At 37.8% G+C, this 27,910-nt stretch overlaps 2 protein-coding genes across 3 annotated transcripts in view; one reads left to right on the top strand and one right to left on the bottom strand.

Annotated features, from left to right (window-relative positions):
- LOC105238736 overlaps positions 1-27,910 on the bottom strand; it is a 254,903-nt gene that overhangs the window by 91,220 nt on the left and 135,773 nt on the right. The window contains exon 10 of the mRNA XM_034659203.1: positions 13,873-13,963. Coding sequence (XP_034515094.1) covers positions 13,935-13,963 — 29 coding nt within the window. The 3' untranslated portion in view covers positions 13,873-13,934. The remainder of the gene's footprint in view (positions 1-13,872; positions 13,964-27,910) is intronic.
- On the top strand, positions 19,364-25,276 carry TMEM17 (transmembrane protein 17). 2 transcript variants are annotated; one of them, XM_034659213.1, is made up of 4 exons: positions 19,364-19,582; positions 22,900-23,003; positions 23,182-23,295; positions 24,236-25,276. In XM_034659213.1, exons 1-4 carry the CDS (start codon positions 19,456-19,458, stop codon positions 24,512-24,514), a joined length of 624 nt encoding a protein of 207 aa, XP_034515104.1. In that variant the 5' UTR covers positions 19,364-19,455; the 3' UTR covers positions 24,515-25,276. The 2 variants fall into 2 exon arrangements, with proteins under 2 accessions (XP_034515104.1, XP_002921857.2); XM_002921811.4 differs by having other exon boundaries at positions 19,365-19,555; positions 24,236-25,273.

Genomic DNA, 27,910 nt, shown 5'->3' with positions numbered 1-27,910 from the left:
GTAAGTGCTCTCATAGGAAAAACATAAGATGCAGGAAAAGACGGGAGGGGAACCATGTGCAGATATGGAGGATCATCAAGAGGTGACAGCTAATCTGAAACAAACCATGAGTAAGAATTAATGAGGGAAGGGGGTTGGAGAGAGAAAGAATTCCACCATGAAGACAACACACCGTGGTCTAAACGCTGGCGTTCCCCCCCACCCCCGCCCCGTTCATATGTTGAAATCCTAACCCCTAGAGGTGATGGCATTGTAGGCGAGGACTTTGGGAAGTGATTCAGTGATTCAGGGCTCATTGTAGAGTCCTCACGAACAGGATTGGTGCTTTTATAAGAGATTCCACAAAGTTTCCTAGTTGCTGCCACCATGTGAAGATACAAGGAGAAGTCTGTGACCCCGAAGAGGACCCTCACTAACCATGTTGGCACACACACCTCAGACTTAGAGCCTCCAGAGCTGTGAGCAATAAATTTCTGTTGTTTAAACAAAAGTGACACAAAAATATCTAAACGGTTGTCGGACTGGAGGAACCACCTGTGGAATGGAAGCGACATGCCTGGGCAGACCAGATCTCTTTCCAGGGTGGTCACAGGCGCCTCTGCAGGGACATACAGCCTGCTTTCTCAAGGACTCTGGGCGGGTACCGTGGGCCCTGCGGAGCATATGGGAGCCAGGGATGTCTCAGAACCGCCATGGAACCTAGAAACTCATCTCCTTGCCCTCATGTTTAAGTCTATACAGAAATCTTCCCAGACAGCCTTAAGTGGATTTTTTTTTTTTACACCATAAAGTGATTATTAAGTTTTTCTGTTTATTCTTTGGCTAGCTGGGTTTTTTTTTTCCTTTTTTCTTTCTTAATTATCTCTTAGATGACATTTACACTGATTAACACCAGGCTGCTGTAAGTCAGAACACTGGGACAGCATTTCTCCTAACAGGATGCACATGAATGAGATGGATTAAAATAAACAAGGTATACCCACCTGTGCATACTATCCTAAATCTTTCTGGCTTTATGTGCATCTCCCCTGCCCCATTTTATCTTACTTTCTAATTTAAGCCATTTCCAGGAAACTATGCACGAACCAATCGAGTCCGTCCCAGGCCTGCTGTTCCTGGGTTCCCAGCCCTTTCTGCAGTGAGGGTGCCCCTGTGCCAGTGTTTGGACAGAACCTAAATTCTTTATTTTTGGTAAGGTGCTACACTTTACATGTATTCAATAGAAATGTGTGTGTATTGTGTTTTTGTTTTGTAAACGTGAAGTTTTCTATTGTGTGTGTGTGTGTGTGTGTATATATACACATATATATGCCAGTTATAGATATTTAAATTATATATATATAAATTATGTTGTTTACCAGCCACCCAGTGTGTGGTATTTTGTTGAAGCAGCCCAAACAGATTAAGACACAGCATATATAAAAACCTAGATATAAAAGAAAACATGGTGCATGCACAGAACTGAAGAAAGGTCTTGTAGGCTGGAATGTAGACAATGGGATAGGGAATGTCAAAAGATGAGGATGGGGTATAGGCAGGAGTCACATCATACAGGGCCCTGAGGGCCATATTCAGAAGTTGGGTCTTTATTCTAAGAGTAAAGGAGAGTCACCAAAGGGTTTTAAGAATGCGAGTGACATAATCCAATGAATGTTTTAAAAGATCATTCTGGTTGCAGCAAGGGTAATGGATGTAAATAGGACAGAAATATCAATTAGGAGGTTATTGCAGAAAGCCAATTAAGAGCTCACAGATAGCTAAGCAAGGCAGTGCTAGTGGAGATGAACAAAAATCAGATGGATTTGAAAAATGTACAGGACATTATGAAGAAGACAGAGTCAAAGATGCTGCTCAGGTGACAGGTTTGGGCTGCTGAGAGGATGGTGGAGCCAGTCCCTGAGAAAGGGATACAGAAAGAGGGTGAGCCTCCGGGCAGTCAGTTCGGTTTTAGCAGTCTGTGGAGCAATGCTTTCTGTGCCCTGCATTCTATCTCGTTGTCTCACCTCTGATCTCCATACAGCTGGGGGGAACAGGTCCCTTCACTCTGCCAGAATCCCATCTTTGCTGTCCTGCCTCACAGCTTTCTCCAGAACTAGGGAAGCCCATTCAAGTGGCAAAGGTACAGTCCTGAAGTGCCTCAAGTTACCATTTCCTGGGGAGTGATCTTCAACCAACGGGTGCTGGGAGCTGGTGGATAATGCCCCAGCCACCTTTCCTTCTGAGTGACAATTCTGAGTCACACGGACAGTGATTACTGGTCTACACTCACAATGATTACCAGTCAGTCATGTATCAGCATTTCCTCCTTCTCTTACTATTCCTGCTCCTCACTCCTTCTTCCTGGAACTATCCTCCCAAATAAACTTCATTCATGTAAGCCCTTGTCTCAAACTGTAGTTGAGGGAGGGGGAGCCAAACTGAGATAAATGTCTGTAGCACTTCAAGGTGAAGATCCAAGTTAGACCCTCAGGAGAAGAGATATGGAGTAGAAACATAAATGTGTGTTTTCTTCCCAACAGAAGCTGAAAACATAGCAGTAGATGAAATCATCCAATGAGAAGTTTCTCTTTTCATTGGGGCCTATAAGGGAAACTTGAGGAACAGTAACGTTTCAGGCCCGGGCAGAAGAGACAAGGAGACAGACAAAGGATGACGAGAGAGAATGGAGAAGAATCAAGAAGGCTTGCAGACATGGAAGCCCAGGGAAGAGAAAGATTCAAGAAAAAGGAGTGCTCAGTAGTGTCAAATGCTATTGAGAAATCAAAAAAAAAAAAAAAAAAAAGGTACAGAGAAGTGGCCATCAGGTTTAGCAAACAGAGGTCAGTGGTAACTTGGTGAGAAAACAACTCTAAAGCATGATAAGGCTTAAGCTAGGTTACACAGAGTTGAGTGTTCATGGGGAATGAGAATATAGACAGACTGAATATGGGGAACCCTTTTAGGAAGTTTGGTTTTAATGCGGGAGGAGAAAGTCGAGGAGATAGCTGTTGAATGAGGTTAAGGGTGTGTATATGGGGGCGCCTGGGTGGCTCAGCCGTTAAAGCGTCTGCCTTCGGCTCAGGTCATGATCCCAGGGTCTGGGGATTGAGCCCCGCATCGGGCTCCCTGCTTGGCAGAAAGCCTGCTTCTCCCTCTCACACTCCCCTTACTTGTGTTCCCTCTCTTGCTGTCTCTGTCAAATAAATAAATAAAATCTTTAAAAAAAAAAAAAAGGGGGGGTGTATATGTTAAGATAGGAGAAACTTGAGCCTGTCCCAACTGTTTAAGCTCATAAGAAGCTAGGCAGAGAAAGAGGTTAAGGTAGGGGAGAATTAGGAATAATAAAGATAATGAGCTTCTGAAAAAGAAAGTTAGGATGAATTCCAAGGAGATAGATTAGATTTGGTCTGAAGGAAGGGCTTGCCTTCCATGGAAATGGTATTGTGGTTACTTGCTTATTACAGAAATGATATAGACAGATAACTCCAAAGCATGGCCACAGTCCTTTTGTGCTAAATTGTCTTAGTCTAATAAATTTTAATTGAATTTAGCCACTGATAATACTTGATAACAAATACACATGCATATATATGCCCATCAACTAATTTACTGGATGCTGCCATGATATTAAGACTAGGGTCTTTCAGATGTTACATGGATATTTGCTTGATGTGGGTGAAAAACCCTTGTTTCTCAGGTGAGGAAGAGAAAGGAAGCATCATTAAACTTCAGTCTAGCAATCTGGCATCATGTAACCTCATGTGCCTTTTTCTAGGGGAAGTCAGCAAGTCATTTACTGCTTGGTGGTCTGTTCTTCATTTATACACTGAGACTAATATAATAAGTATTTATGATACGAACTATTCCTGGATATTGGTCACAAGTTAAACTTCCTTAAGTTAAACCTTTATTATCTACAAGCTTATAAAGGAAGATAGTGTTCCTGAAGACCCATTTTATACTATAATACCAAAATCAATCAAGAAAAGACAATTATCACAACAATTCTCTAAGTTTGTAAAGAAAATGTCAAAGTTTTAAATGATCCTCTTGGAGGATTCTTCTTTACTCACTGGCTGAGTCTTCTTAAAATACAAATCCCAAAAAGTTCTAACTAAAGGTATTTTATTTTTCTGATAAATCTCCCTGAAGCAAGTAAATGCTTCAGTGCTCTGAAGACCTTCAAACTATGATCAAAATTAGGGCCATCTGTCTAAAAACTATCACTGCAGATTCAGTGTGTAGAAATTTCCTTGAATGTTAACATTTTCCTTATTGTGGTGTTCTCTTCCTTTTTTTCTCCTCCTGCATCTCCTCATCCTCTTCCCATCTCTACTCCTGATTTTATCATCATTATATACCCATAGCACACAGCAGCCTTCATCTTTAGTAGATTTTGTAGGCAAATTATTTGATGCTACTCTACTGGTTCTTGTGGCTTCTCTGAATGTTTTGCCAGCTATCCTCTGAAAGTGATCCACTGAGCTTTTGTTTGCTATAAAAACTTTGATGTCTTCATGTAGCTCTTTTTCAATATAAATGAACAATGCCTTTGGAAGAGCACTGGCTAACTCAAATGTATATGGATTTGTTTCACCTACACCTGCATCCATAAAATCAAGTTTTTCTACCTTACTTCTAAGCACCAATCAACATAAAAGCAGCTTCAGTTTTCTTGTTACCTGGGATGAGAGTCATAGGCAGTCGCATGGCGAGATTTGGCCAATACGAGTAGAGTAATATTTATAATAACAAAGGTCAGAGAAGGAAAGGTCTAAAGTGAAGCAATTGTGAGACAAGAGCCTTCTGTACCCTTCTATCAGTGTTGATTGTGCTTTAAAAAGTACAAAACCTTATAAGGATGGGAGGAATTATTGTAACCCAAACCTGTGTCATACACACAAAAACACACAAACCAAACAGCACTCGTGCGTGGCTCATACAGGTCTGTGTAGTTAGAATTTGAAACCTTTTCCATAAAAATCACTGGCTTCTTCTCATTGCTTTAAAAAAGTGTCTTGGGATAGACCGGTGATGGGTAGTAAGGAGGGCACGTATTGCATGGTGCACTGGGTGTTATACGCAACTAATGAATTATCGAACTTTACATCGGAAGCCGGGGATGTACTGTATGGTGACTAACATAATATAATAAAAAATCATTAAAAAAAAGTGTCTTGGTCACCACAGAAGAGGAACACTAAATGAACAATGTACCTATGACTAGGAAAGGAGCTGCTCTTCCTCCAAGCTCCTCCCTGGGTGCCCTCCGTCCCTATGCATCAACCACCATCTATCTCTCCAGCCTTTTGCAGAGCTCACTGTCTGCAACTCTGGAATGACATCTCTTGGCTTGGAGTCTTGGGGCTTGAAAAATTCTGACAGACACCCATGAAAGCACAAGTAGCACCGTACCATTCAAATCTTCTAGCTCAGTGACAGACTGTTATATAAAAAAGTTTGCCCCTCCCAAAAGCTTTTAAAGGATCAGTGTTCCCTTTGTTTAAATACAAAAGAAGGAAAGAAAAACCGAACTAACTTGCTATAAACAAAGCAATTTGAAATTCTAGTCACATTCTGAAAAAAGTCAAGGGATCATTTTTCCACAGAAACCCCCTATTAATGCCTCTTGTGACTTTCAGGAAGGCTTCAGGCAGTAGAATGCCTCAGAAATTCAATATGGGTTTTGCTGTCCCACCTACTCCTATAGTGCCAGGCTGCCAAACTGGGTCTGAGAAAGGAAGCCTCAAAGCAATTGCCAAGCCATTTCTCCCGTAAATTTCCAAAAATTAACATAACATGGGGATGTTGGGTTCATTCATATGCATTAATTCAGTAATGTTTACTAAATCCCAACCACACCTGCATATACTCTCCCCTTCTCTTAGCCGCCCATGATTTGCTTCTAGTGTTTCTTGCATCACTAGAACAACAGCTACAGTAACAGCCACAGGAATTTTCATTGGAATAAACATGATCAGTAGCCCTTATAATTTTCATGAAAGTTTAAATAAGAAAAAATAGAAAAGCAAAAAATATGTTTCCCTCGAGTCCTACCGAGATTCACTTCCATGCTTATTTCCATTGTTAGTTACTTGAAAGACAGTTCATATATTTTTTTGAGTTCCCATCAAAGACTAAACTATAAGAAACAGACTTTTGGACCTGAGTTTGGTATGATGCTTCCTAGTTTACAGAGCACCTTTGTATTCTTGATTTTCTTTTGTCTACACAATAACTGCTGGGTAGGCATTATTGTAGATGAGGAAATCGAGTCTCAGAGAATTCAACTGCCACAGCCAGGAAGTAACAACACTCAGAACGGACCATATGACGCTTTCCACCACCCCATGTTTCCTTAGGTAGATGAATACAAAGATAATAAGACTTAAGGAGTGCTAATATGTGAAAAGCTCAACTATACAAAATATAGAAGGATGAAAAAGTGAGAGCATCAGAAAAAAACACCTTAAAAAGACAATCCTGGTTTTTTTTATACACACACATCACTGTGCATAGTTTTTTAAATTATAATCTATTTTTCCTCTAACAGATCTGATCATGTTAATACACTGGAAAAAAACTAAATAAAAACCATTTTAACTAATGTGTGCTTCTATTGATTTATTTGTGGTGGTGTTAACACTGGAGCTGCTTGTAGGCTATCTTCTCACACATAATAATTATTATTTACTGATGGCAAAGCTCTGTGGATGCAACCAAAGTGTCAGGGACATAAAGAAAAGCCTGTTTAAATGATCTGCGAAGCAGGGCCACAGCTGTAACTTTGCCCTGGCAGAGCCTGTCAAGTAAATAGCATGATCTTTTCAAACACAGCCATATTATTTTCTTCCTGGCATTTGTAATTTGTTAAAATGCTCAGTGTACATGCCTTTCTTTCTAATAACCATGGCAAATGGCCAATCTCTGTACTTATCTCTTGCACACACATTACTTCTATGTATATTTGATCTAGTTTCTATGTTTGAAGGAGATATGTGTACACACACACACACACACACACACACACGTGAATGTACCTAGTTGCAAATTTTAAACAGCATTCTGTGACTGGTATGATATAACCTATAACTCAGTGATGTAACACTCAAAAATGCCAAATAAAACAATTTCATTGAGATGCTATAAAAGTAGCCCAAGATCAACTGCTGGATCTTAGAATTAAAACACACACACACACACACACCCCATGATGCTTCAAAACTGCTGATATTTGATTTTGTAAGACATACTTCATCTGATATTTATAGGCTTAATCTTATTGCCAGAGCCCCAAGAGCGTCTGTCTGGGATCCCAGCCATTGTCTACCAACTTATTTGTACCTTGGTAGATATGCGAATATCCAACAGTTCTCTAATTTAGAAACGATGGGTGGATTTTCAGTAACTCTTATTTTATTTATAACTCAGAGATTAGATACTAAAACAGGAGCCACCTAACATCACTGCCAAAAAAACTGATCTTTAATATAAATCCCTTTAGGCATGACTTTTTTCCACATACAATTATACAATCTTAGGATGTGACAAAATCTTGAAGGTTATTGAAGCCAACCATTCTTTCCAGCCAATTCAGTGCATTGGTTCAGAGTTGGGGCTCTGGAAACAGATTGCCCAGGCCTGTCACACTTACCATCTATGTGATACCAGGCAAGCCTTCAAACTCTCCAAGCTTCTGTTTCATTTGTTAAATGGGAATAAAATAGGACGTCCCTCGTTGGGTTGCCATAATTAAATGAGACAGCACGTGGCTTGGTACATGTACAGTGGGCTTTTTAGTTCCTATGACATGAGGGAATCCTACAGTTATCTTTACACATGGTCACTCAGCCTTTGGTTGAAAACCTCCAGTGACAAAGAATCTTCCACCTCCTATGGCATACCTCTCCCAATTCTGAATCATTTGGACTCTTAAAAGTTCTGCCACAGGGGTGCCTGGGAGGCTCAGTCAGTTAAGTGTCTGCCTTTGGCTCAGGTCATGATCCTGAGGTCTGGGATTGAGCCCCGCATCACATCAGGGCTCCCTGCTCAGCGGGGAGCCTCCTTCTCCCTTTCCTTCTGCCATCTCACCACCCCTCCCCACCCAGCTTGTGCTCTCTGGCTCTCTCTTTCTGTCAAATAAATAAATAAAATCTGGAAAAAAAAAAAAAGATTCTGCCAGAGCTTATATCTCTCTTCCTCTTGCCTCTTAGTGATCCCGATTATACTTCCTTGGACCTTTCAGGGAAAAAAAAAAAATCCATTCTACATAACAATTTTCCTTTAAGTAGCTCAAGACAAGGTAATTTGGCTTTTTCCTCCAGTTAAATATTCCCAAATCTTTTCTTCATGTGCCATGTTTTCAAAGTTCCCTCCTCATCACTACCATGATTATTCCCATATAAATGTCTTCTGGTTTATGTCCATACGATGTTCTTAAAAGGTGATACACAAGCTAATGAAATAGCCCAGGTAAGGACTAAGTTAAAAGTATATGAAATTCTGATTCTGAATAGTGACAGCTTTATTTCTTCATTCTCAATCTTTATATATTTTATTTCTTTTTATTGTCTTGTCTGGTTCAGCGCTGAATAAAACTGGGACCACGGGGCAGGCAGTAGTAAGTATCCTTGTCTTTTTTCTTTTATTTATTCTCTATTTATTTATAGTAAGCCATACACCTGACATTGGGCTTGAACTCACAATCCCAAGATCAGGAATTGCATGTTCTACTAACTGAGCCAGCCAGGTGCCCCTGCCTTTTTGACTCTGAAAGGAAGGCTTGTGTCAGCAAGCCCTACCATGTCAAGCACATTTTGGGAAAACTTGTGCTAAGGCCTACTGGAAATGGAGGCGAGACCACGGGAGGGATAGAGGTTTTTTGTAAAAGGTATAATGTCTGTGATGTTTGCATCAGACAACCTCAAAGAAAAACAAACTGTTGAAGTTGTATTTTTCATACTCTGTTTCACTATGAAAATTGTCTACCTTATCTTGAGGATGAGGATTTTTGATTACAGATTCCTCAACAATTGTTGAAATATAAGCCAATAAAATAAACAATCTCAAGCACATCTAAATCAAACACACGCTGAGGTTTGACTATTTTGACAGTGTTATAGGACTATAGCTTTGCTGGTTCTGGGCCCTAAGCTTTAGTAACAAAGCCTAAGATTCCAATAGTTTTTTGGCAGCCAAAGCACACTGATGCTAGCAGCCTCAAAGCTCCCCCATCCAGAAATTATGTAATTGGTATTGAGAACCCAAGAGCTCGTCTGTAGTCTATTCATATTAAATATCATGTGACGGAAGATATAGGTAAATAGTTATATAATTGGAGAATATCTTTGTAAGTAAAACATAAAAGGCAAAAACAATAAAGTGATTGACAGATTTAACTTAAAAATTAAAATCTTATTTGTGCCCAAAAAAATAAAGTTCATAAACAAAATACAGATAATAGACTTGGAAGAAATATTTGCAACATGTATTTCAAAAAAAGGTTAATGTATTTAATATATAAAAGCTCTTAAGAAACATTAAGATACATACTGTAATTGAAAAATGGACAAAAGACATGAACATAAATGTCCCAAAACAATAAATACAAATGGTCAATATAGATATGAAAAAATGTTCAGCTTTACTAGTATTCAAAGAAAATAAAAATAAAGCAAGACTCTGATTTGTGCTTATAAAATTGGCAGGAACTTTGAAAATCATAATATCCAATGTTGAAGCAACAGGGAAATAAGCCAAGATTCTTATACACTGCTAGGGGTTTATCAGAAAGAAATAACTGTAACATTCTTCCAAAAATAATGCCATAAGAATATTTCTACTAACTTAAAGACAAGAAGTACGGTGGTGGGGCAAACATTCTGATTGCCTAAGTATAGCCTATTGATTAAATAATAATGGTATAGTCATCCAATTGAGAGAATAATATTTAAAGATTTGGAAAAATGTTTATAATTGTAAGCAAAAAAAAAAAGTTAGAAAACAGCATTAGAGCATTATCCTGGGAGGAGATTGGGTAAATAAATGATGGTGTATTAAAACAATATTGTAAAATAATATTTAGTGATTTAGAAATGTTTATGATTTCTAAGTGACAATGTTTAAAAAAGAGTATTAAATTATTACCCTAATTATAATTTCCACAAAAAAATAGACTGTAAAAAAGAGAATCATTTTCTCAATATTTGGCAATAAGCATGTATTATTTTGCAATAAAAAATGGTTTTTTTAATGTTATCTTGTTAGACTTAGCCATTGTTCCAGGTCATAGGATCCTGCTAAACAATGTGTTTTTCCTCAGTGAATTTATAAGCTTGCTTTCAACAGAGGTGGTGATAAAAACGTTAAATAGAACACGGTCAAGGGGAGAACCTTATATTCAAAACAAAAGCAAAAGTAAAAATAAGATAAAAAACAACTTCCCTCAAGGCTGGAACAATTCATTGATTAGTATCCTTTGGGTACACTCACTTAATAAGTTTCTAATTCACTGATTTACACTCACATTTAGTGAAAATTTCTCAATCTTGTCCAAAGGTATTAATTACATGTCTTAATGAACTACTTTGCCAAGCTCAGGTACACATTCAGCCACACTCCCTGATACATTCGTCTCTCGATTAAAAGAAAGACAGACTCATTTAGGTCACCATAAGAAATGAAGTTTCTTACAAGATTACATGTTCAGTACATAGAACTAAATAGATCCCAGGAACCAAGGCAGTTCTGGCAAAAATATGCCCTTTCCATCTATCTTTTGCTTCTGTACTGGATTTGCTTTGCTCTCCTTTTGAAGCTGATTAACCAATCCCTTCCACATTGTCCCACTCCAAATCACAGAGATAATCTGATTAGCCACCACTGTGCAAATAGTCCAACCCTGTTTCCCTGAGCAGAAGGTTGTGGGTGAGTCATTTTCATCTAGAAGGAAACACTGAGGAGGGTAGGCACTGTGACTAATGTGTCTGATATTATTGCTTTGCTAGTTCCAGCAAAAAAGAAAGTGAGGTTTGAATGACATGATTTGTTCATATTAAACACACTCTGCCTAATAATCACTAACTTTGTTTTTAAATATACTCACAGAGAGGAAAAAAAGATAGAAAATACATTTTAAAAGCACGAGGGATGTATGGAATGCAGTGAAAAAGTCTAATTTTAGATGTAATTGGAATTCTAGATATGGAAGAAAGAAAGAGAAAATGGGAAGTAATATTAGAATAAATAATGGCCAACAATTTTCTAAAAATCCAATATATATCAGCCACAAGATATGCAATGAACCTCAAGAGATATGAACTTTAAAAAATTACATATTTACATCTAGACATATCAGTCAAATGCTGAAAACCAAAGACAAAGTAAAATCTTCAAAGTAGTCAGAGAAAAAGATACGATACCTTCAAAGGAATGAGAATGAGACTGACAGCTGACTTCTCATCAGAAATAATGAAATGGTATGAGAGACAATGGTATGTCATCTTTAAAGATTCTGCCAACTGAGAATTAAATACCCAGCGAAATGTTCTTCAAAAATGAAAGCAAAATAGACGTTCCAGACCAACAAAATCTGAGAGGATTTATTACTAGTAAACTGATACTGAAAGCAAAAGGGAATATAATCCCAGAGAGAAGCACAGAAGTGCAAGAAAGAATAAAGAGCAATAGAATAAAAACCTGGGTAAATCTAAATGAACATTAACTACATAAAACAATAATTATAACACATTATGGGATTTCAACTGTAAGTAGAATTAAATGTGATAATATTAACACAAAAGGCAAGACAGGGGCAAGTATAGTGCTCTATAGTCCACACATTGTCTTGGAAATGGTAAAGTATTCATGTGTATTGGATTCAAGGATAACCACAAAAAGAATAATAAAGAATGTATATCTAACAAGCTAATAGGAGGAGGCATAAAAAAATTTAAACTAAATCCAAAGAAAGCAAGAAAGGAGAGGAAAAGGAACATACAAACGTGGGAAAAATAGAAAACAAGATGATTGATTTAAACCCAGATATCTTAGTAATTATTTAAAATGTAAATGGACTAAAATAGTCAATTAAAAGACAAAGATTTTCAGACTAGATTGGAAAAAAAAACCTATATACTGCTTACAAGAGTACATCTTGTTGGAGGTAAGAAGATGGAAGAGGTTGGAAGTAAAAAGATGGAAAAAATATACTATCAAACATTTACCAAGAAACCTAAAAGAGCACACTGTAAAGCAAAAGCATTTCTAGAGTTAAAGAAGGACATTTTATGCTGATAAAATGTCAATTCACCAGAAAGGCATAACAATTCTAAATTTCCAAGTTCCTAAAACATCATTTCAAAATATCATAAAGCATATTGACAGGACTAAAAGGAGAAATGGACAAATTCACACCTAGAATGGAAGATTTTTTTTTTTTAAGATTTTATTTATTTGACAGAGAGAGAGACAGCCAGTGAAAGAGGGAACACAGCAGGGGGAGTGGGAGAGGAAGAATCAGGCTCCCAGCAGAAGAGCCTGACGTGGGGCTCAATCCCAGAACGCCGGGATCATGCCCTGAGCCAAAGGCAGACACTTAACGACTGAGCCACCCAGGTACCCTGTAGAATGGAAGATTTTTAACATACCTTTCTCAGTGACTGACAGAACAAACACAATCTCAGGTTTTGGAAGATTTGACTAGCATATTTAATAAAAATGAGCTGGTTGAACTGACATAGAATGTTTCTATTTGTCAGTGTTCCCCAGAGAAAAAGAACCAAAAGGAGACATAGAAATAGAGACATTATGGAGGTTCATTATAGGAATTGGCTCATTCAAAATTATGGAGGCAGAGAGGTTCCACAATCTGCCATTTATAAGATGGAGAACCAGGAAAGCCAGTGGCACAATTCAGTCTAAGTCTGAAGTAATTCAGGGGAGCCAATGTAAATTTGAGTCTGAGACCGAGGGCCTGAGAACCACAGGGCCACTGATAGAAGTCCCAGAGTCCAAAGACCTGATGTTCAAGGACAGGAAAAGATGGATGTCCCAGCTCAAGAATAGAGAGAGAAAAGTCACCTTTCTATCCCCCTTTTATGTTTCTTTCAGGCCCTAACAGGTTGGTGAAGGGAGATCTCCCCACTCAGTCTACTGAATCAAGTACTAATCTCTTCCAGAAAGACCCTCACAGACATGCCTAAAGACATGTTTTACCAGCCATCTGGGCATCGCTTAGGACAGTGAAATTGACACAAAAAAATTAAACATCACAACACTGCATCCAACAACTGAAGGAAATATATTCTTTCCAAGTGTACCTGGACATCTCTCAAAATTGACCATATGCTGGGCCATAAAGCAAATCTCAACAAATATCAAATGCCTGGAATAAGTAAACGGAGTATGTTTTCTGATCATAATGGAATTAAGCTAGAAATCAAATTTAAAAAGGAAGATGGGGCACCTGGGTGGCTCAGTCAGTTAAGTATCCACCTCTTGACTTCAGCTCAGGTCATGACCTCAGGGTCCTGGGATGGAGCCCCATGCCCTGCGGTTCCACACTCGGCAGGGAGTCTGCTTGTCTCCTTCTCCCTCTGCCCCTCCCTCTCTGCTTTAAAAGCAACTTTCTTGAGGGCTTTTCTCTAGACTTTGAGAGAAAGAAGTTAAATCCGTCTCTTCCTTTATAGTGAGAATGGGGTGAAGACAGGAATACAGTATCCTTACAAATATTCTACTTCACAAAAGGCTTCTCCATTCACTCTCATACTTCAGGGAGTAGGGATGGGGTAGTTTGGGGAATTTCTGATGGTAGGGCCATTTCGCTATAGTAACATTTCTTAGTAGGCTGGCCTAACAATAGGAGGTCCCTGAATTTTGAATATGTGAACTTACCACCTTCTGTGCACAGCTTTGGGACTTGGCCAGGCCCAGGGAATATCTCTGTTGACATCCTATTACATTTGTCTCCAACCACCTGGAACTTCTGTTAATCATCACAGTATGCATTGGAAAAAAAAGAGAGAGAGAGAACAATTCTGTATTAACTAAAAATACAGTAGGAAAGGGAATGGGATACAGGAATAATTGCAATGATTTTCTATTTTGCAAAGCAAATTTACCTTCAAGAAAATTTGGAGAGTTGTGTTATTCATCTACATAAACACAATAAATAATTCAAATTTATTTGAACTCTTTATGTAGGTGTACACTTTTTGTTTTTAATACTCAATTGTCCATTTACTGGATTTCTACTCTTATAACCTTGATGTGATTTGGGGTCAGAATTGAACATGACTAAGCAATGTATAGCATGGTCTTACAGACAAAAGTACACTATGTTAAAAGCACAGGATCGCAATTTATAACAAGAATGAAGTTACAATGTGTCAATATTTAGCGCAGGGGGCAATATTTTATTATAGTCAAAAGGTAAAGATTAATTTTCTTCTAGAAAGAAAAACATGATGTATATTTTACACAATGTAATATAAAAATATTATTAGTACAGTAATACTATCATTCCTAAAAATTGAATTTATTACTTATTGAATAAAATGGCTATGGATCTGAGGTTTCCTGAAGCAGGTTTTGCTTTGCTGCTCTTCCCAGGTTTGTCATTCCCATCTCCCACATAGTTTGATGCATGGAACAGCTGTTTGCTGTAGCAGGTAAGCAGTGTGCTTGTCTAACACAAAGAAATGCCACAAAAAACTGTAATATATACAGCATCTTAAAAGGGAAAGAATTTTCTAATAAAAATGTTCAATGGGGGATGCCTTCAAAGACAAAATATTAAAGTCAGCCTTCAAATATCACTTAATGTGATAAGAAAAACTCCTTTCAAGGGATTTGACTTTCTGTGTAATTCATAGCCTGATTCTTTCTTATAAACTTTTGAAAAATATTATGAATAGAATATACTGTACTTGAGATTCAAAAAGCTTTTGATTATCCATTAACAATTTCAAGATTATAAGATCACATTTCGGGTAACTTAGAGTAAGATTTTTTAAATGTGGATGGTGACGTAGAATTATATCTGAAGATGTCATACCCAAATATATATTTTTTAGATTTATATGAATTCTTAGAAATGTCTCACAGATCATTTTAAGGCAACAAATTGAATAACATGTTCCCTGTACAATATTGTTTCTAAAGTCTTTATTAGCATCAAAAGGTTAAAATTTATATCTTTATTATGCCAAGGAGTGATTTAAATAACTCCCCAAATCAGCTTCCTGTCACATGAGATAATACATTATTGCTAGACAACTTTGCCTCTTGTCAAAGAGGAAGAAACTATTCCAGTAGGCTCAAAATTTTTGTGAAAATAAATATTTAGGAAGGTAGACCATACATGTAATTAAACCCAGTGAAAAACATTAAGCAATTATTGGAGAAGAAACTATTACTCTGACCATCAACATTCATATAAAAAGTTAACAGTTTATAGGGTTATTTATTAATCTTTCTGGGAATGATACCCATGATTTTAAGACTGAAGATTCCATACTTCTCTTTAGATTCTGAGTAACAGATGTAGGATATGGGAAACTCAAATTATATTAGTCTCTTGATTCCATGAAAGTGAATTCCCTTCTTTGTTCTTCAGTATTTCACTAATGTGATTGCCTATAAATATTGTGCGCATCAAGTAACAAAATAACATTTGAAAGGTTTTTTTCAGCCCATGGGACCGTTTGTGACGTCAATAATGACGGGACTCTTTTTAAACCAAATTTTTTTCCTCTTAAAACTCTTCTTTAATATATTTTTGTGCCATCATTGCCTTATTCACTTTATTCCTTTTATTCCTTTCCAGTTTATCTTAATACGATTTATTTCAAACCAGGAAATTCTCTTTAAGAGAATTCACTCAGGCTTTTGATAAATTTGTTTAACACACATGTCCTGGTTTATGGTTAATCACATCCACTGTCTTTACTAGGAAAGCAATGGAGATATTGCCTCGCAGGTACAACTGAATTCAGAAAATCAAACGCTGGCATGATTTCATTCCACTGTAGCGGTTTCCTCTTCACCGACATCATTTTAATAGATGTGTCAATGATAGTTATCACTAATAGAAAGCCTTTTCTATTGATATAATCTTCACATCAACCATAACAGTAAGTTACCATTATTCTCACTCTATAAAAGTCTGAAATCAATTGCACAGCTCTCAGGTGCTAAAGTGAGAATTTTAGATGATTTGAACCCTGCTCTCTCTGCTTCCAAGGGTATTTTTTCCACTACAACCCAAAATCTGAACATGAACATCATATTCTGCTTAACTAGGCCTGTGGTTGGGCACTTCAAATGCTCCCTCACTTTCTTTTTTTGTTTGTTTTAACTAATATTGGTAATGTTGGAAGTAATACCTTGGTATATAAAACTTTTTTTTATAGTGTTTATGCTTATATCCCCAAAACAGCCTTAAAACTTGGGTTATTGTGTTAAAGGCAGAAATATTTTTAAGACAATTTGTACATATTGTCAAAGGCTTCCCTCAATGAGATTATTCAAATTATAATTCAATCAGCAGAGCATGAGGCTTCCTACTTCACTGTGCCCTTTATAAAAATCTTGGCTAATTTAATAAATGAAAATTGATTCTTTGTTGCTAAGTTTAAATTTTGAGGGGATGCTATCACTCATTGTGTTTTAATATATCAATTCTCTATTTTATAGAATGAACCCAATGTAAGAACTGGCTAAATCCTTGAACTAGAAATGGGAAGATCCATATATATATATATATATATATATCTCCACATATCCATATAATAAAAGATCTTTAGATCTTTTATTCCCTTTATTCATTCAATAGTTATCCAGCTCCCACTCTAGGTCAGGCACTATGCTAGTGTTCAGGATAAAGGTAAAAGTCAACCCTGACCTCAAAGAGCTTGTGAACTAGCAAGAAAAACAGACACAGAGAGACAATTCTAGCACGGCATAGCTAGCACTGTGACCAAAGTAACACAGAGGAAGATGCTTTGAGAAACATGGAGAAGCCACTTAAGCCAGCTTCAGGGAGGTCCTGGAGCCTTTTTGGAGATGCCAAGGCTTAGGCTTCATGCTGAAGAGAAGCAGAAGTTAGCCATCTTTTCCCTGACATCCCCAACCAGAATTAATTGCTTCCTATCTCTCTTCCTTTACTAATGTGTAAATACTTATTAGTTTCTACATCTTGCACTGGGCTGAGCTTAATGATGCGGAGGGACCATATCCCTAATTAGCCTAGTACAATGCCCCCAAAATAGTAGGAATACATTAAACATTTGTTGAATTATTTTGAAATTCTAGCCATGTAGCTATCTCCTTCCATACCTTCGTAAATATACCTTGACATTTATGTAAATATGTGTGGTTTTCCTTTTGATTGTAAAAATAATACTGCTCACCGCATACCAATCAGAATGGCTAAGAGAAAAGGATGGAAGATAACAAGTGATGGTGACAGATTTGGATTAACAGGAATGCTTAGACATTGCTGGAGGCAGTAGAAATTGGTACAACCAAAAACTGTTGGCCGTATCTGTTACAGATAAGTCATACCTCATAAGCCAGCACTTCTACTCTTAGGAATAAGCTCAACACAAATGCACGCACATGTTCACTCAGAAGAATATTCTCACCAAAAGGAGCATTATTCATACATAGCAGCACCAAACTAGAAAACACACAGATGCTCTTCAACAGTAGAATGGATAAATTTATTGTGGTATGTCACAAACAGCAAAGAAAAAGAACCTACACTCAACAACATGAAAGAATTTCTTAAAAATTATTTTGAGGACAAAGAGGCAGATTTTTCTTTTAAAAAGCACTTACTATAAGATTACAAATGGCCAAAACTATTCTATGCTATTAAAAGTCAGGAAAGGTCTGTTACAATCACTAACTGTAAGGGAATAGGAAGGGAAGCTTCACGGAGTTGCTGCTAAGGTCAGGGTGCTGGTTACACATGTATATTCAGTTTGTGTCCTTTTCTGTAACCATATTATACTTAAATAGCTTTTTTTTTTTTTTAAGATTTTTAAAATTCATCTGAGAGACACAGCAAGTGTGGGGAGGAGCAGAGGGAGAGGGGCAAGCAGACTCAATGCGTAGTGCACAGAAATCAATAGTCGGTAGCTTAACCGACTGAGCCACCCAGGTACCCCACTTAAATAGTTTTTAAAAAGTAATACACCTTAGGGGCACATGGGTGGCTCAGTCCTTAAGCATCTGCCTTCTGCTCAGGTCATGATCCTAGCGTCCCAGGATTGAGCCCCAGATTGGGCTCCCTGCTCCGCTGGGAGCCTGATTCTTCCTCTCCCACTCTCCCTGCTTTGTGTTCCCTCTCTCGCTGGCTGTCTCTCACTGTCAAATAAATAAATAAAATCTCAAAAAAAAAAAAAGTAATACACCTTATCTGAGAAAAAAACTGGAAGATACAGAATTTTTTAAAAATTTTAGGGGGCGCCTGGGTGGCACAGTGGTTAAGCGTCTGCCTTCGGCTCAGGGCGTGATCCTGGCGTTATGGGATCGAGCCCCACATCAGGCTCCTCCGCTATGGGCCTGCTTCTTCCTCTCCCACTGCCCCTGCTTGTGTTCCCTCTCTCGCTGTCTGTCTCTATCTCTGTCGAATAAATAAATAAAATCTTTAAAAAAAATTTTTTTTAATCACCCACAACCCACTACCCAGAAATAAAATATTAACATTTTGGATTATTTCCTTCCAGTCTTTTTTTTTTTCTTTTTTTGAAGCCATAGTGCTTCTGCCACGTCCTCCACATTTGCTCCTCACATATTCACACACACACATTTTGCAAAATTAGGTTCACTTCTTAGTTTTTCTTTTTTTTAAATTTTTACTTAAAGCTAATCCACTTAATCAGATATTCATTGCAAGCATGTTTAAGATGCAGCAATGTATCCCATCAAATAGAGTTCTAGGACTATATATTATATATTATTAAAAATATTATTTAGTATTTTTAAATATTTAAATTATTTAAAATATTAAAAATATTTTATTTATATACCTACCCAATATATGTTAATAAAATAAATTTAAAAATACATATTCCTAGGGAAAGAACCACCGGTCGGGAACATTCTTTAAGCTCTTACATTCGTTTTATATTTCCTTCCAGAAAGCTTGCATCCCACTGCAACGTGTGAGGGATCCTTGTATCACAATCCAACCTCCGGTCATTTATCACTATTTCTATTTGCTTTTAAGATGGTGGGGCTTAAAACAGGACTAAGGAATCTACCGTTCCGCACCAGGCTGAGGCGCTAGGCAGGACGCCACTCTCACCCCTCCTCTCCTTTCGAGGCGCTCGCGCCCCGCGCGTCTACCCCGCAGTGCGGCCGCGCGTGCGCCTGGGCCCCAGCATCGCGCACCGCCCGGTTGCCGTGGGAACTGCAGAAGGAGGCTGCGTCCGCAGACCTAGCTGTAAGCTGTACCGAGGCCCGGCCATGGAGCTGCCGGATCCGGTCCGCCAGCGGCTGGGAAACTTCAGCCGGACCGTGTTCAGTGACTCCAACCGGACCGGGCCGCAATACAGCGAGGGTCCGGGTGAGTGGGCGAGGCCCAGCGCAACGGGTATGGCCTGCGGAGCGCTTGGCTCCGGTTTTGGAGTGGCCAGATTTTGCCCGGACCTAAAATGGCGGTCTCGCCTTCAGCTGGTTCTCTGCAGTGCGGGAAGCGCCCTGGAGGAGGGGCCGAGCCTTGGGCTGGGGCTGGGACATTTCCAGGCCCATAACCCCGACGGGTCCTGAGCTGACGGTGCTGAGGCCTGGCCGATGAGCTGTAAGCCGAGCAGCTGAGGTGGCGCCAGCCTTCCTCAAAAACTAAAAATTTAAAATCCGCCTTCGCAGCACATGTCCGGTTTCGCATCCTCAGCGAAGGCCGAGGGTGTTTTTCCTCTGCAACTTCCGCCCTAGCTTTTCGGGCCAGGTTAAAGTGAAAACAGCCCAGGCGATCTCCCCTTTCCACTTCTACCCCGGTTAAAATATTTTCTCCTTTTCTCTTTTATTAGTAAAACAAGTACGTTACACCGCAAGTCCGTTTTCTGATGGAAGGAATGGAAAGAATTGCTTTTTTTAATGGGTCATTTTAAAACCGCTATACACTTCGGTATGGCAGCTGCCACACTAGCATCGCTTTCAACAAAGCTCGCCCCCTTCTCTGCCGTCTCCATCCTCCAACCCCCATCTCCCATGTATAACTCTTATTCTCAATCTGGTAACAAAATACCACGACTGCATTCAGCTTGACGGCAAGTGATCACTCAGTTTCCTCCAAAATAATTTCCCCTTCTTCAATCATGATTTTGTCAAGCAAATCCATGTGGTTTTTATCACTGAACTCTTCTAGGGAATAGAAATCTTTTCCTCTTGCTTGGTTTAGGAATTTTTAAAAGAGAGCAGAGAAAAATAAATTCCCAAAATTGTGTTGTTTTCACCCTGAATTTAGGCCTCTTCAAGATTTAGGATGTACAGAGAAAAACAATGTGAAAAATGAGGTTAAGTTTCTGATTACAAAGCTAAGGCTTAACAGGCACTAAAATCTGATGATGCAAGGTATCAGGGGTCATCAGACATTTTCTGTAAAGGGCCAGATAGCAAGTATTTTAGACTTTGCAGCCCATAGGTCTTTGTGGCATCCATAGATAGTGCAGAGATGTGGCAGTGTTCCAATAAAACTTTATTTATGGACACTAAAATTTGAATTTCATATGATTTTCAGTGTCACCAAATATTATTCTTTGATTTTTTTTCCCCAACCATTTAAAAATGTGAAAAACCATTTTTAGCTCACTTGCTATACAAAAACAGGCAGCTGGCTGGTAGTTTGCCTACCCCTGATTTATATAATGTTTTAATTTAAATTCCGTTTACAGAACTCAACTTGTACTTTTGCAAAATTTAGTAAATTCATGTCTTGTGCTTTCAAGGTTCATTTACATATTAACTTGATTTTCAGTTGCATGATTATAAGTTTGAAATGCCGAAATATAACTCTTAAGATGCTCATGTACACAATTTCTAACACAAAAACTGCAAAATTTGACTAGTTTCTGCTCCAAACATATTAACATTTTCAGCTTAACTAATTTATCATTTCCCCCACATTTTCTTGTGAATCCGTAGTAGGTTTATTTGCACTGTATTTACAAGCACATACCATTACTGTGTCCACTGACCAAGAGTTGTACTGTTGTTTTGAAAAAAATCCTAGGCTGGTGAGTTGCCTTCAAGTTTAACAAATTTTAAGAATTCATTCTTTTATCAGTGATAATCTAAAAAATAAGATTAAGCAAAGTAAAAATAAAAAGTATAAGCAAAAGTAGATCATAACAGAAAAAAGCCAAAGGAAACCTTGCTGTGAGAGACCATGATTATTTCTTATATTTTAAAATTATTAAATGACAGATACACTCAGCTGTGGAGGGAAAAAAATCTGTTTTTAAGAAATTTATTTTAGAGCCTTTATAAATGCTTACATTTAGGGCGATTGATTTCAAAATACGTATCTGTTTTTAAATTGTTAGAATTTAGTTAAATTTAGGATGTATTTGTAGGACTCAGTTTAAAAAATCAAATTCTTAATTTGGGACCCTTCTCCCTTAAATAAATGGAAAAGGCATCTTGCAATCAGCCTTAGAAAAATGAAGCTCCTGTATCACAAATGATTACATTGATGTCTTTATGACAGTACGTTTCCATTAATTCAATCATTCTGCTTATGCATATTTGGTATGTACCCTGTATAAAGCAAGATTTTAGGTTCTATGAGGGTCTCAAATTTGGGTAGAATGTAGTCTGTGCATACAGTGAGGCTGTGTATTAAGTAAAAAAGAAGGAAAGGGGACTAATGTTATTGAGTGCCTAAGTACCAGGCATGGTGATAGGGTGAAATAATTAACACTGTCTCTTATCCTCACAAGCAACCTCTGAGGTACTTCTACTGTTCCCATTTTATAGATGAAGAAATTGAGACAATTTCAATAACTTATCCCAAGTCTGGCATCCAGGGTTACAAGGGTATTTGAGGAGTTATGGGTTTACTTGGACTCCAAAGCTCATGGTCTCTCCAGCACACTAGATTGTCTAGAGTGAGCGGATGTGATTCTTTGCTAACACTTTCTTACACACAGGTTAGAAATAAGTACCTAGAGGGGAAGATATTTCTGCCGGGTTGGGAGAATAGGATCAAGAAAGGATTTGTGGGGAAAGTGGCATTAAATTGGTTATTAATGAATGGGTGGGATTAGGGTATGTTGAAGAGGGGTTTGTCTATAATTTAGGGGGGTTCGTTTTTGTATGAGATTAGTTTATATGTGAGAGATTAGTTTTTATGTATTTTGTGTGTTCATTTTATAGGCTCTTTACATAGAACTCTACAAAAGAGGTAATGATCGGGGGCGCCTGGGTGGCTCAGTCAGTTAAGCATCTGCCTTCAGCTCAGGTTGTGATCCCTAAGTCCCGGGATCGGGCTTCCTGCTCACTGGGGAGTCTGCTTCTCCCTCTGCCCCCCACCCTGCTCTCATGATCTCTCTCTCTCTCAAATAAATAAGATCTTAAAAAAAAAAAAGAGGTAATGATTGTTATTATCTGTTCAATAGGATTCATATTGATATTCCACACTTAATCTATACCAATGGTGTGCAAAAAAGTTGACAGGCTGTAATGGCAAAAATGATAAAGTAATTGAAAAATAAGAAACATACCCCCAAGAAGCCAATATATGAATTAGTGTTATGATGAATATTTCCTTTCACTGTCAGTGATTATAAATAGGCTTAAAATTCGGAGTTTTGTTGAACCAACACTGTAGTTATTAATCTTAAGAAACCAAAGGACTTACAGGGCAGTGACCAGGACGAAGAGTTTGTTCTTTTTCTGTTTCTTTTGTAGATAATGAAATGGTGTCCAGTTTGGCATTGCAGATGTCACTTTATTTTAACACTTACTTTTTCCCACTTTGGTGGGTAAGCAGCATTATGATGCTTCAGATGAAGGTAAGTCTATGCTTAATACTTCTGCTGACATCTCTTCTGCCCATCCCTGGCGTTGTTACATTGTCAATAAAATTAAAGTTCTTAATATTTGTTTTCTCTTTCAGGTCGGTTTTACTATATGTGAGATTTTACAAACGTGTTTATTTTTGTGTGTTTTGGTTTTTGTTTTGTTTTTTAGTATTCAATCTTGCCTGATTACTACAAATTCATTGTGGTCACTGTTATCATCCTAATAACCTTAATTGAAGCTATCAGGTTGTATCTGGGCTACATGGGGAACCTACAGGAAAAGGTAGGCTCTTTTTTCCTTTCTCTTAGTGGGACATGTCTAGGCAATATGGTTTTCATAGCGAGGAAAAGGCAGAGAGAGGTGGTGGAAGGAGCAAAAGCCTGTCTCCGACTTTACTATTTCCGTCACTGTAGTCTGTTTGCTGAATCTCTTGAGCCTTGGTTTATTTGTAAAAAAAAAAAAAAAAGAAAGAAAAGAAAAAGGGAAGATACTTATCCCAAGGTTTGTTGGGATTAAATGAAGTAATTTATAGAAAGTACCTGAACATAGTAAGCACTTAAGAATTGACAGTTTTCCCTCTTCTCACCAGCCTTGAAAATACTTGGTCAACTAAACATGTTTAGATCCTGATTATGAAAATGGGGGGAAATTATAAGTTCAGGAATCCCATGCCAGGCACATGTTTTCTGAATCGTCATGCTGCCTAAGCATTTACAGTTATCAGAGCTTAGGGATAATGCCTGAAGATTTCTCTGGTTTTCTAGGCCCTTCATAATTAGGTCCCACCCCCCGGCCTCACTGTATTTCTTGCTATTTCCTAACCCAATCATCCATTCCAGGCTGACATGTTGATTCCTAGTCATGCTCATTCCATATCTTTGCTTACTTACCTTCTTGCCTCTTCCTCCTTCTACCCAACTTTAAAAGCGTACATTCTTGGATTCTTTCTTTTACCTACCCCAATCCCTCCCTTGTCTTACTTCTTATAGTATTTAGTTCATATCTCTAAGTGGTGCATTTAATAATTCACTAAGATATATCATTCTAGCATTGCTACATCAGTTAGTTTCCACTTTTAATCTAGACTGTAAATTCTTTGGGGACAAGGACCGTGTTATACTCCTGGATGACAGAGCTTATAATGTAGGTTCATAGTGCTGATCTGTGTAAACAAAAGTCTGTCCTTTACTGAGCTGATTGCTCTTACTGTGTGTCTCTGCAGGTTCCTGAGTTGGCTGGCTTTTGGCTTTTGAGCCTTCTATTGCAGCTGCCTTTAATTCTCTTCTTGCTCTTTAATGAAGGCCTAACAAATCTGCCCTTGGAAAAAGCGATACACATCATCTTCACTTTGTTCCTTACTTTCCAAGTTGTTTCAGCCTTTGTTACCCTGAGGAAAATGGTAAATCAGTTGGCAACTCGTTTCCATCTCCAAGACTTTGACCGGCTTTCTGCATATAGAGGGGGCGTGAGAAGAATGAGATCCTGTATAGAAGAGATTTGACCCAAAGCTGTTGAGAGAAAAGCTAAAGGATCAGCTTTTCTACCAGACTGTAAGAGGAAGATATCAGAGTCCTAGCATGAGAAGAAGGACAAGGCATGTATTTTGAACTGTATATTCTCTAGGTCTGAAATTCCAAAGTTGGGGGCAATGATAAGACTGTACAGTACCTGAAAGTAGTAAGTCAACCCTAAAGCCTAGATATTGTCCACCTTGTGCCATTTAATATTTTTGTTGTCAACTTTTCAGGTGCGTAGAAACCGGTGTTGGTAGTCACAGTTTACCAGCTTTACGGGAATATTTCTAGTTAGCACCTAAAACTAGACATGTGTATATTTCTTTGAAATTTGCTGGCTGTTCATGTTTTGGCAGTACATCTGAAGCACGTGGCAATTCTTGTCAATATTCTGGTGTATTAAAGTATATTTGTAAATCAAGACACCAGATTTTCATGTCTGCTAGGGTTAAATTCTAACCCTACTCTTAGCTTTTATACTGAGGTTAAAAATAGGTGGAGTATCACGGTATTTAGGAAATCATAAAATTGTAATTTTCTTAAAACTATGTTCAGTATTTATAATGGTGGTGTGCAAGATGTCTTTATAATAAATTATGAAATATTTATGTTAAAGTATTTGCAACAAATCATTCCTGTCTTGTATAATTCTTTTGGGCTATGAGTTTATTATTTTAATTACAGGGTTGTCAGGGAAGGAAAGAGAAAAATATACACATTAGAGAGCCTTTTACATAGTGAGCACTGCACTAGGCACATTAACCCTTATGATCTCATCTACCAAATCGTTGTTCACTAAAGAACTCATAGCCAGTAAATTCACATGAGACTTGATTTGAAAAGCAAGGTTCCACTTAATTCACGGTGAGAGCTGAGATGGACAAGGGAACTATACTCATGATCTTAAATCAGCATGTTCCCTTACTAATAGGAGAAACCTATTTAAGGAAGTTCTGTTAAGAATAAAGCTGCATGGGTGTATCTGAACATTATTTTTAGTGATTATTGGATTGTCTTCAGAGATATAATATTTTCTTCTTTCCCACAGGGAAGTGTGCCTTTATAAGTAATGCATTTTACTGAGAGACAGTTGTAGCTACATTAGAAAGTATTCTTCCAATTTTCCTTTTCTATTATTCAGGCTCATCCTACTATCCCCCAGTTTTGCCTTATTCGTTCTTATATTGCTTAATTTTTGAAAATGTTTTCACTTCCCACTCTTAATTACACCTGACTAAACTAACTATGCTAATTTTATTATTTCTGCTTCCTATTATTATATATAAAGTTCAGTCAAAGACTTCTCGGCAGATGCACTGGCTAACTTCTCCCTTCTACTAAAGTAATTACTAGGTAGACTCCAATAATTTGAAATTCAAAATACAATCATGTTTGGATATTTTTCTAAAACTTACATTTGTTTGTATTTGTTTCCAGGTAGGACTATATAGGCGATTCTATAAGAAAATATGAAATAAGAACATTAAGTCTATGTAGCAGATAAATTAAGGGATGATCAAGAAAGACTATTATATTTAACAGTTGTTTCCAGAGTTTTATCTTAAATATCAGAGCCTCTGATACATTTAAACTTTAGTTTTAAAAGATTAATAGCTAAAATATTAGGGTCATAATCAAAAAATTGTAAAGGCTATCAAAATTTTGGTAAAACGAATTTGATTAAAATTTTCTACAAAATTTTTTTTGCTGTAGTAAATATATTGCTTAAAATGCAACTATAATAAGGATGGGGAAAAGAAAGTAAGAAAGTCAGTTGAGAACATGACCCAGTCATTTGGTTTTTTTTGCTCTAAATAATGAAACCATGATTTTGTGTCAGGCTGAACCAGTATTTCCTGTTGGAGTATACGTAGTTCCCTATGGAAACATATGAAAATTGAGGGAGAGAAGATATTTACATGTCAGCATATTTGGAGTTCATGCAGTCCTTGTTTTTATTTTATTTGAATAAGTTTGTCTATTCTTAATTCCTACTGCATCCTTCTCTCTAGGGGTCCACAACACTGTTGCAAAAATTTCCAGTTAGAATGTTGACCTTCACAAATATTTTATCTTTCACATATTTTTTATTCCAAAGGCTTTTTCTCATCACAGACAAGGTGGGTGCAAATTTCTGTAAATCAGAATGATTTTTAAAAATTGGATTTTCATCATTGTATGTTTGAATGTCTAGTATGTGAAAGGGCATAGTGGAGTGTTCACAGCCAACTAAGACCGCTCCCGGTGCTCAGGTGTATGATGTGGGAGGTGCAATATTTGCAAGACACCCTTAAGACAAAGTAGGAGGGTCTAACTTCATTACGGAGATGCACTGAACAATTTCTACCTGGTAAGTACCTGACAGATAAGAGTCCTTCGCTTCCAGCACATCTCCCCTCTTTGTTCCTAGCAAAGTGTGTGGGATTATTAGCATGTTGGCCCTTCATCAACGTTACTTAGCAGAAGCTATTCCTGTCATTGTCAGAGCACAAGAAGGGAATGTAGTGAGGGTGCTGGGGGTGTGGTTAGTTACATACACACCTGCACTTGCCTGTGAACAAGAACAAATGTACTGTCTGTTTGGAAAGGCAGATGAGCAAATCAGTGATAGCACAATATAATGGGCACTGCGGGATTACAGAGAAGGGACATAGAGAAGATGGAGGATCTGGAAAGCCTTCCCAGACAAAGAAACACATGAGATTGGAAGAATGTGTAGGTATTAACAGGTCATTTCAGTATGAAGAGACAGATAATAGTGACTCGGAGCACTGTTTCAGGTATTATCTGGAGTTTGGTGAAGCTGGTGGGAAGGGTACGTGAGAAGACAGGACACAGAATAAGGTAGAGAAGCTCGGGAGCAGCTAGTAAACTCAGCTAAAGATTTTAATATTCTGAATCCCTGAGTGCTTTAAACAGCAGAATATCACAAACAGATTGAGGGTCCAGAAAGATCTCTCCAAGGACTGTGGAAATGGATGGGAAGGTTGGACCAGATGTTGATTTAATGAAGTAACTTCGGAGAGAACAAAGTTTTAAAAAATCATTTTATATTTTAAAATAGGTATTGAAAGTTTTTTCCTAATGCAATTTTTTTGCAGATTACACATGACGCTAAACACAACGATGCCCTCGCTGTGTTATTGCCCCTCCGCCAGTTGTTAGTTTATTACTAGACTGAAATAGAGCTCTGTCTGAAATAGTCTTACACATTTTATTTGACATAACCTAAACAGGTTCTTAGTTTGTGTCAGTTAAAATTATAGCTTTTAAAAACTCAACTTTTAAAAGAAATTTAATCAAGATTTTGAGAGAAAAGAAAAATCATCTCTAATTCCACCACCCTAAAATAAGCACGTCATGCTTCTTGCTGTTTTCCCTTT

The sequence above is a fragment of the Ailuropoda melanoleuca genome, chromosome 4, assembly GCF_002007445.2.
Source record: "Ailuropoda melanoleuca isolate Jingjing chromosome 4, ASM200744v2, whole genome shotgun sequence".
Taxonomy (NCBI): Eukaryota; Metazoa; Chordata; class Mammalia; order Carnivora; family Ursidae; genus Ailuropoda; species Ailuropoda melanoleuca.
Note: the sequence above shows the minus strand (reverse complement) of the source record. Positions and strands in the feature narration are given on the sequence as shown.